Source organism: Pistacia vera, unplaced genomic scaffold (genome assembly GCF_008641045.1).
Source record: "Pistacia vera cultivar Batoury unplaced genomic scaffold, PisVer_v2 Contig361, whole genome shotgun sequence".
In the NCBI taxonomy this organism is placed as follows: Eukaryota; Viridiplantae; Streptophyta; class Magnoliopsida; order Sapindales; family Anacardiaceae; genus Pistacia; species Pistacia vera.
The window spans coordinates 353,479-364,030 of record NW_022196181.1 but is presented as its reverse complement, the minus strand read 5'-3'; the positions used below and the strand labels follow the sequence as shown (position 1 = coordinate 364,030).

The 10,552-nt window shown below is 37.8% G+C and overlaps 1 protein-coding gene across 1 annotated transcript; it reads right to left on the bottom strand.

Moving 5' to 3' along the window:
• Positions 1-356: 356 nt before the first annotated feature.
• Positions 357-10,552, bottom strand: LOC116140054 (extensin-2-like). Its single transcript, XM_031425691.1, has 3 exons — positions 9,418-10,552; positions 6,080-6,191; positions 357-961 (listed from the first exon to the last, which is right to left on the bottom strand). Exons 1-3 carry the CDS (start codon positions 10,550-10,552, stop codon positions 478-480), a joined length of 1,731 nt encoding a protein of 576 aa, XP_031281551.1. The 3' UTR covers positions 357-477.

Genomic DNA, 10,552 nt, shown 5'->3' with positions numbered 1-10,552 from the left:
TTCGTTTTTGGATATCATTCAATGATTATTCAGATTTTATTTTAGGCTTTTAGACCTAAGTTTCTGTGATTGAGACTTGTTTATCAATTCTAAAGTTATAGTCGAGTGCCAACCTTATTGTTATGTTAACTCTTGCTAAAACTTAGTTTCTTTCTTTGATTTAATATTTAAGAACCAGGTCAAATTGGTGCTATATAATTTTTTTTTTTAAATTCACTTTAATATTAAATATTAATTAGACCTTTATCTATGAATTTAAACTTTAAAGTCAGAAGTATTAATTTATTGAATAGAGTAAATGTGTAAGATTAGAAGTAAAACAGTACAAAAATAAGTGAAAATTGAAATGCTTCAAAGAAGTTTACAATAATGAATTAAAGTAAAAAAATCTGGCTCCAGAATGTAGTCAACAAATATTGTCTGTCAACATTGTGTATTGATGAAGTGGAGTAGCTTCGAGTGGAATCAGTGACTTGTTTAGTAACCTTTGGTAGGTGGTGGTGATTTGTAATAGTATGGAGGAGGAGGTGAAGGAGATGGTGGGGGAGGAGACCCATAGTAGTAAGGTGGTGGTGGCGATGGAGATGGAGGAGGTGAGGATTTGTAGACATAAGGAGGAGGAGGTGATGGTGATGGAGGAGGTGGTGACTTGTAAATGTATAGAGGAGGAGGTGATGGAGAAGGCAGTGGTGGAGACTTGTAAACGTATGGAGGAGCAGGTGAAGGCGAGGGTGGTGGTGGTGATTTGTAGACATATGGAGGAGGTGGTGATGGAGATGGGGGTGGGGGTGACTTATAAATGTATGGAGGAGAGGGTGAAGGAGAAGGTGGTGGTGGTGGTGATTTGTAGATATATGGAGGAGGAGGTGAAGGACAAGGTGGTGGCAATGACTTGTAAATGTATGGAGGAGGAGGAGAGGGAGACGGAGGAGGTGGGGACTTGTAAACGTATGTGACAAAACTGATTCTGAGAAAAATACTTCTTCATTTAAGAATCAATGATTTTACAGAATGAAAAACTAAGTTACAGTAGCTTAGTCCCTTATATACAATGTGTTTATTGATAGCCAACTCTTATCTGAGCTGAGCTGGATTAACGGACTGCTAACTACTAACAAACTTCTAACTACTATTTAACAAACTTAAACAGATTAACTAACTAACTTGATAACAGACTAACTAAGTAACAGATTCATTCGTTGATGCTTCAGCTCCATCATGCTGCATGTGCTGCATGATTTCGTTCGTTGATGCTTCAGCTTCATCATGCTGCAAGAGCCTCCCGCAAGCTGGAGAATGGATACTTAACATTCCCAGCTTGGACAGATTAGGGCGAAATGGTGCAAGAGAAAGGGCTTTAGTGAGTAAGTCGGCTAACTGATCAGAAGAAGAACATGGCATGAGATGAATAAGACTCGATTGAACCTTCTGTCAGACAACATGGCATTCTATTTCGATGTGCTTGGTTCGCTCATGGAACGTGGGATTGGCAGCAATCTGAAGGGCAAACTTGTTGTCACAGAAGAGCAAAGCAGGATGGGAATGAATGACATGAAGATCTTGAAGTAGGTAATGTAACCACTGAATTTCACATGTTGTGGAGGCAAGAGCACGATACTCAGCTTCGGAGGCTGATCTGGACACAGTGGTTTGTTTCTTAGCACGCCAACTTATCAAAGAGGAGCCAAGAAATACACAGAAGCCAGTGATGGACTTGCGAGTAGTAGGACAGCTAGCCCAATCACTATCACTGAAGGCTTGTAATTTGAGTGTATAGGAGACAGGAAAGAACAGACCATAAGCTGGACTACCTTTAACATACCGAAGAACACGATGGGCAGCTTGAAGATGTGCTGAAGTTGGCTTGTCAAGAAACTGACTTAATTGCTGAACAGCAAAAGATAAGTCAGGTCTGGTAGAGGTTAAGTAGAGGAGACGTCCAACTAACCTTCTTTAAGAAGTGGGATCTGAGAGAAGATCACCATCTGTGTTAGATAACTTTATGAAAGAATCCATCGGTGTAGTGGCAGGTTTACATGCTAGATAGCCATCGTCTGATAGGATTTCAAGGGCATATTTACGTTGTCAGAGAGAAATGCCATGCTTGGAAGGGGCAACTTCCAAACCAAGAAAGAATTTGAGATCACCGAGATCCTTTATTTTGAAGGTAGCATCAAGGTAGGCTTTTACACGATCAATTTCTGGAGAATCATTTCCTGCCAAGATAACATCATCAACATACACCAAGAGAGCTGTAAGAGAACCATTATGGTGTTTAACAAAAAGTGAATGATCAGAAGATGATTGAGTGTAGCCGAAAGATAATAGAGCAGAAGTAAGCTTGGAGAACCACTGACGACTGGCCTGTTTGAGTCCATAAAGGGACTTTTGAAGACGGCAAACCTGATTGGGATAGGAAGAGCTGAAACCTGGAGGCAAGACCATGTAAACTTCTTCAGATAAATCCCCATGCAGGAAAGCATTATTCACATCAAGTTGTTTCAGGTACCAGTTCGAAGAAGCAGCCAAGGCCAGAAGGAGTCTAACAGTTGTAAGCTTAGCTACAAGAGAGAATGTATCAAAGTAATCAATACCTTCGGTTTGGGTATATCCTTTGGCAACTAAACGAGCTTTGTAACGCTCAATTGTGCCATCAGCCTTTCTTTTGATCTGATAAACCCATTTACAGCCAATGGGGGTTTTTCCAGGAGGAAGATCAGTGAGAGTCCAAGTATTATTCTGGTTTAAAGCAGAAATTTCAGCTTGCATAGCTGCTTTCCAACAATCATGTTTGATGGCTTGATTGTAGGTTTTTGGTTCATCAGTTGTGGAAAGGGCAAGGGTGTAATGTAAGTGTTTGGGGGATAAGCCAGAATATGATAATACAGAGGATAAAGGATAAAGAATACCTGACTGGGAAGTGGAAGCTTCAGCTGCTGTGGCCAAGTTGCAATGATAATCATGCAGATAATAGGGAGGCTTATGATGCCGATGAGATATGCGGGTGACAGGTTGATGAGAAGAAGGAAGAGAAGTGTTTGAAGAATTGGAAGAAGAATTATCTGGTGGTTGAGAAGAAATGACAGAATCAAAAAATGGTAAAGTGCTGTCCCGAGGTAAAGGAGTAGGAGATTGAGAATTGTCAACAAATGGAAAAGTTGACTCATAGAACAAGACATTTCGGGAGGTAAAAATTTCTCTGGAATGTAAGTCCAGGAGAATGAAACCTTTGGTGCTAGAGGGAAAGCCAAGGAAAAGACACTTTCTAGCCCGAAAATCAAATTTTGTTCTATGGGCTTATAAAGTAGAAGCAAAGCAGAGGCAGCCAAAGGTTTTTAAGGAGTTGTAATCTGGGAGGGTATTGTAAAGCAATTGGAATGGGGATCTGTTTTGCAATAAGGGAGTGGGAAGCCGATTTATCAAATGAATGGCATGACCAATAGCATAATTCCTGTACATTTTGGGTAGGTTAGACTGAAAAAGCAAAGATCGGGCAACATTTAACAGGTGTTGATGCTTTCTTTCCACCACACCATTTTGTTGGGGTGTCTCAACACAAGAAGTTTGGTGATAAGCTCCTTTCGAAGCATAGAAAATAGGCATGGTAAATTTTGAACCATTGTCAGACCTAATGGCTTTAATTTTTCTGGAGAATTGAGTTTCAATAAGTAAGAAAAAAGATTGAATTAAATTTCTTACTTCTGATTTTTTGTTTAAGTAAGAATATCCATGTGAACCTTGAATGATCATCAACAATGGTTAAGAAAAATTTATGGCCATGAATGGAACAAGTAGAGAAAGGACCCCAAATGTCTACATGAATCAGATCAAAACATGCACTGGTTTTAGTATTACTAACAGGGAAAGGTAATTTCTTTTGTTTGGCCAAATGACAAATATTACATGCTTCATTATTATGAAATTGAAGATTAGGAATACTAGAAGATAAGAGTTTCATTCTAGGATCTGAGATGTGACCAAGGCGATGATGCCAAAGATCAAAAACAGTAGTTGTTGAAGCGAAGGAAGCTGAAGCAGGTAATGTGAACTGAGTAGGTGGCAGAACATTGGAACTGCATGATTTTGTCATTGCATATAGGCCATCAAGCACTTTAGCTGAACCAATCGTCTTCCATACAGTCAGATCCTGAATCAGGCAACATGAACTTTGAAATATTAAGCAACAGTTTATTGAAGATGTAAGTTTGGTTACAGAGATAAGGTTGAAAGAAAATTCAGGCAAGTATAAGACATCTGTGAGAATAAGTTGGTTATTTAGGCAGACTGTTCCAGCATATTGGGCAGTGATTTTCGAGCCATTTGGTAAAGTGACTAAGATTGGTTTAATTTGTTTGTAAGTGTCAAAACATGATAAGTGGTTGTATTGATCAGTGGCTCCAGTATCTACTATCCATAATGGAGATTTAGAGGTACATGATAAAGCTAAATGAGTACCTGTGTGGAAGAAAAATGTGGGATTAATGTTGGCTGATGGGGTTGTGACACAACTGGTGGTAGTATGTGAAGTTTGAGCAGAATTTGCTGGTTGTAGTAGAGCCAATAGTTGCTGATATTGTTGTGGAGTAAAGGAAACAGTAGAAACAGAGTGTTTCTTGGTTTGAACGGCATATCAGAATGTATCTGCAGACCTTCAGTGTTATTGTTTTCTTCTGTGGCAACGACATGTGGGCAGTAGAATCCTAGGCTTGTATCCTGGTGGGTAGCCATGCTTTTATAGCATGTTTCTATGTGTGTCTGGGCTTACACAGTAGGTGCAAAAGCGATTATCCCATCCACCAGAAGATTGAGTATACTTTCTGCCTTGTTGGTACTTGGAAGACTGAACTCTCTGCTGTTGAAATTGTTGCTGGGATTTTGAAGGGAACTGAGCACTTTCTCGATCAGATCTATTGACGAATACCTTGGCACCTCAAACTCAATGTCTTTCTTGTTGAAAACTAAAGAGAAAACCTTGTTTATGGAAGGCAGAGGATCCATCAGCATGATTTGTGATCTTACAACAGTGAAAGAGTCATTCAAGCCCTTTAGAAACCTATCACATAGTCATTGTTTCGATAGGTTTTAAAAGTGTTCAAGATTCCACAAGAAAAGGAGTGGAACATGTGCATAATGGAAGAGGTCTGAAGATCATTAATTCATCCCAAAGGATTTAATTCAGTGAAGTAATCACTTACTTTTTATCTCCTTGCTTAAAACTGTAGATTTCTTCTTGCAAATCTGAAGTTCTAAAAATATCTCCTTGGAAAATCTTTCATAAAGGTCAGTCCATACATCATATGCTTTATAATCCATAATATGCTATTGGTAATTGATGGAGAAAGTGAATGAGTGAGCCAAGTAATATACCATTGTATTGCATCTTCCAGACTGAAAACAGAGAATCTGTACTAGAGGGTGCTTTGATATGCCACTACAAATTTCAGCTTGTTCTTTGACAATAGAGCCATTTTCATAGCTTGCTTCCAAGATGGTAATTAGTGCCATTGAGAACTGGAGAGACTAAAATTGCAGCAGGATTCTCCTTAAGGTGCAGATAATAAGGACTGGAAAAACTGGTGGAATCTTCATTTGTTGAAGTAGTCATTGTGAATGCAGAAGCGTAATGGATGTAAAAGAAAAAAATTTGCTTTAATGAAGCCTGATACCATGCAAAACTGATTCTGAAATGATTCTGAGAAAAATACTTCTTCATTTAAGAATCAATGATTTTACAGAATGAAAAAACTAAGTTACAGTAGCTTACCCTTATATACAATGTGTTTATTGATAGCCAACTTATCTGAGCTGAGCTGGATTAACGGACTGCTAACTACTAACAAACTTCTAACTACTATTTAACAAACTTAAACAGATTAAAATTCAGTTATCAAACTGCTAACTAACTGTTAACTAACTTGATAACAGACTAACTAAGTAACAGATTCATTCGTTGTGCTTCAGCTCCATCATGCTGCATGTGCTGCATGATTTCGTTCGTTGATGTTCAGCTTCATCATGCTGCAAGATGTAAACATATGGAGGTGGAGGTGATGGAGATGGTGGGGTAGGAGATTTGTACATATATGGAGGAGGAGGTGATAGTGATGGCGGTGGCGGCGACTTATAGACATATGGAGGAGGTGGTGAAGGAGAAGGTGGAGGTGGTGATTTGTAGACATATGGAGGAGGTGGTGATGGAGATGGTAGTGGTGGGGACTTGTAAACATAAGGAGGAGAGTGGACGGAGATGGTGGAGGTGGTGACTTGTAAAGTATGGAGCAGGAGGTGAAGACGAAAGTGGTGGCAGGGTCTTATAAACATAAGGAGGAGGAGGTGATGGAGATGGCGGAGGTGGTGACTTATAGTAATACTGGTGTGGAGGAGATGCTTTTGAGGTGGAGGTGAATTAAGTAATAAGGAGGTGGAGGTGATTGAGCGGCGGCGGTGGCGATTGTAATAGTAATGAGGTGAGGTGGAGAAGGCTGCGGAGGAGACTTGTAACGGTATGAATTGGTGACTTATGATAATAAGGTGATGGTGAAGCAAAATTGTAAGGCTTGTAATCAGCAGCTACATTGTAGCAACCAAACAGAATGCCAATGCATAAACCAGACGAGGCCAAATTTTTGCCATTTTGCTTACTTTCTTAGTGATTGAAGAACTAGTTTTGAATGATATCAACAAAGAATGAAAGGGTTTATATAGCAATCTCTTCAAGCCTGAAATTAATGTTTAATTATGGAAGAATTTCCTATCTCTGACAAAATTTATTTATTTTAAGCCTTCATCCCACTGCCTTTACATGTTTTACGATTGTACAAATTTATATCTTGAAGCAGTCAATTTTTTCTGCATGAAATATAATTATAAATGAATTATAATCATAAATATAAAATAATTAGCTATTGTAATGCAAAAAAAAACAGGTTCAGTGAATAGAGTTTTTGTATATTTGTTTGGTAAAGCTGTAATCTTCTGTCAATATAATACCGCTGAGTTTCGAATTTAAAAGAGATTAATTAACTATTTGTGTTTATTCTATTTATTTTATTTTACAAAGTCAATTTTATGTTTTCATTACAAAAAAAGAAATGATAATTGCTTCACAGCGGCTTCTTTTGTGACTTTTTCTTATTTTAAAGATGATGTAATTTTTTTATTTTATGCTTTATATTTTAAGAATTTCTACTAAGAAGAAGTCTCAAAGGGTGGTTATTAATAAAGAAGGGAAAACTGAGGACATAATATGATCGATGAAACCGAGTGATAAGTAGTGAATTAGTCAAAACGTCATCTAATATAATTTGTTTTTTTTACACGAATCGGATTTTTTGAGGGATATATCGAGAAAGAGTTGGATTTGATTAGAAAATGTGTGATAAATGAAAGCAAGTTGATAATCTAATCAAATTTATCTTCAAACGGAGTCTCATTTGATATGGAAAAGTCGTTAATTTACTCTTTTATATAAATATTAATTAGCGAATCTCAATACAGCATTTGGTATTATTCCAATTAATTAAATTATTTTCATATCGCCGTTCTATATTATTCAACTAATTAGATATGGTATTGTCCATTCTGTAATCATCTAGACTCAATTGAGATATATTTTATTGGTGACTAGTTTGTACAGTTTTTGATGCAGGCTCCACAGGGTGAATAGTGTCGACGTGTCAGAATGCCATGATTTTCGACAACACACTCCAAAACGGCCAAACGAGTAAAACTCATAATACAAGGGTGGTATATATAATATAAAGGTCGATTTATATATTTAAAACGGTAAAAACTAAGTCCTTTTTAAATCAATGGTATATAATTAATAATTTTATAAACGTACGTACTGCAAAAGAATCTAAAGTGATCAATTTATCGCATTCCATACCTCGTAACTCTAACAAATAAAAGTTTGGATGAGTTTATAAATTTCAAGTCCCTTTAATTAAGTATACCGGTCTAAGGTGAGGAACTTTTGCTTAAAATCGAAAAACAAAACTAATACTAAAACAATCAAGAGAGGTGACTGAAATTAAAGAGAACAAATGATATAAAAACCACTACTGAATTGTTTTAAGATTCGATTACTGAATAAACTGAAAACTCTCAAGTTTCTCAATACATCAATAAAATATAATTAAAAAAAAAAAAAAAAACCTGCGTTCTAAGGGCTGAAAATAGCCTTTAAATAGTTCTCCCCTAAAATCCTAAGTTGAAAAAACAAGGAAAAGTAAATTAAACCATCGTCCCAAAATAATACCAGCCAAAAAATTACAAAACACCCCTAAAAACATAAAAACAAACAAAACCGCCTCTAAACGACTCTGAAAGATTAAGGGGATGTTTGTCTAAGTTTATAAGCTGGTCAAATTTGCTTATAAGCTCTAAAATTAAGCTGACCTGTTTGTTTATAATTTTTTTGAGCTTATAAGCTAAAAATAATAAGTTGAGGGGGAGGTACTTTTTTTTTTTTTTTGGCTTATAAGCACTTTGCTTATAAGCTAGTTTGACCAAGTATATTACCATATTATCCTTGTTTAATTTTAAAATTCCATAGTATGTCATTGTTTAATGTAGTACATTTTTTAGTAATTTTATAATAAAATGTACTTATAAGCCACATTTTACCAAACACGTCAATTACTTATCAGTCACTTATAAGTATTTTAACCAAACACGTAATTGTTTAAAATTTTAAATGCTTATAAGTTAATTTTAGCTTATAAGCAATTGTTGCTTATAAGCTAATTTTCATAAGCTCAGACAAACACCCCCTAAACTAAACTATATCTTCATTTTGTTACTCATTAATTCTTTAATGTATGTATGTTTGCATTTTTTCTTTCTTGTTTAGACCACCGTTTACTACTATTAATTAATTGACGATAAAATAAATAAATAAACCGTTTGTCCAAATTATAAGAAAATGCGAATGCTTGAAGCCTGAGAATTTTCACCATACATTATTTTGTTTGTCACAATGCCTTAACAAGTGAGCTTACAAATTTAAGAGCGCATTTGAAATTGTAATTTCTAGTACTATTTGTTGAATAATTAAGAAATTAATTGAATAAAAATAGAAATAAACTGTCTCAAAAGTACAAGTGAATGAAAGTAAAATGCTCCAAAGAAGTTGCAGAGTTGCCTTCTTCAAGATATTTTGAGTACCGGCAATCGAGTATTGCTTTCAATTAAACAAATCTTTCTCAAGAAAATATGTAAGTGAACAAATATTTGTCTGCTAACAATGCACATTGATGAAGCAGACATGGTCCGAGAATAAAGTATGATATGTTTAGTAGTAACCCTTGGGAGGTGGAGGAGAGTTGTAGTAATAAGGTGGCGGTGGTGACGGAGAAGGTGGTGGTGGTGACGGAGAAGGTGGTGGTGATGATTTATAATAGTAGGGAGGAGGATGTGAAGCAGATGGTGGAGGAGGAGACTTATAATAGTAAGGAGGTGGTGGTGATGGAGATGGAGGAGGTGGGGACTTGTAAACATAAGGAGGAGGAGGCGATGGTGATGGAGGAGGAGGTGACTTGTAAATGTATGGAGGTGGAGGTGACGGCGAAGGTGGTGGTGGAGACTTGTAAATGTATGGAGGAGGAGGTGATGGTGATGGTGATGGAGGTGGAGACGATTTATAAACATATGGAGGAGGTGGTGAAGGAGATGGTGGAGGGGGGGATTTGTAGATATATGGAGGTGGAGGCGATGGAGATGGTGGTGGAGGAGATTTGTACACATACGGAGGAGGGGGAGAGGGAGATGGTGGTGGTGGGGACTTGTAAATATAAGGAGGAGGAGGTGATGGTGATGGAGGTGGTGGTGACTTGTAGACATATGGAGGAGGAGGAGGTGATGGAGAAGGTGGTGGTGGAGACTTGTACTTGTACGGAGGGGTAGGTGATGGTGATGGAGGTGGTGGAGACTTATAAACATAAGGAGGAGGTGGTGGTGATTTATACACATATGGAGGAGGAGGAGGAGACTTGTACACATATGGAGGAGGAGGAGATGGAGATGGTGGAGGTGGAGTTTTATAAACATAAGGAGTTGGTAAGGGAGATGGAGAAGGGGGTGACTTGTAAACATAAGGTGGAGGAGGTGATGGTGAAGGTGGTGGTGGAGATTTATAAACATGAGGATGAGGGGACGGAGATGGTGGGAGTGGCGACTTATAATATGGGGATGGAGGGGATGCTTTCGGAGGTGGAGCCGATTTATAATAATAAGGAGGCGGTGGCGACTTTTTCGGAGGTGGTGGCGATTTATAGTAGTAAGGAGGAGGTGATGGAGAAGGTGGCGGTGAGGACTTATACCAATATGGATTTGGCGACTTATAGTAATAACGTGGTGCAAACGCCAAAGGTGGCGGCGACTTATAGGAGTAATAACGTGGTGCAAACGCCGAAGGTGGCGGCGACTTATAAACATAGTGCGACAGAGGTGGTGAATCATAAGTGTAAGGCTTGTAATCAGCAGCTACTAAATTAGTAGCCAGCAAGCAAAATGCCAATGCATAGACCAAATGAGGCCAAATGTTGGCCAT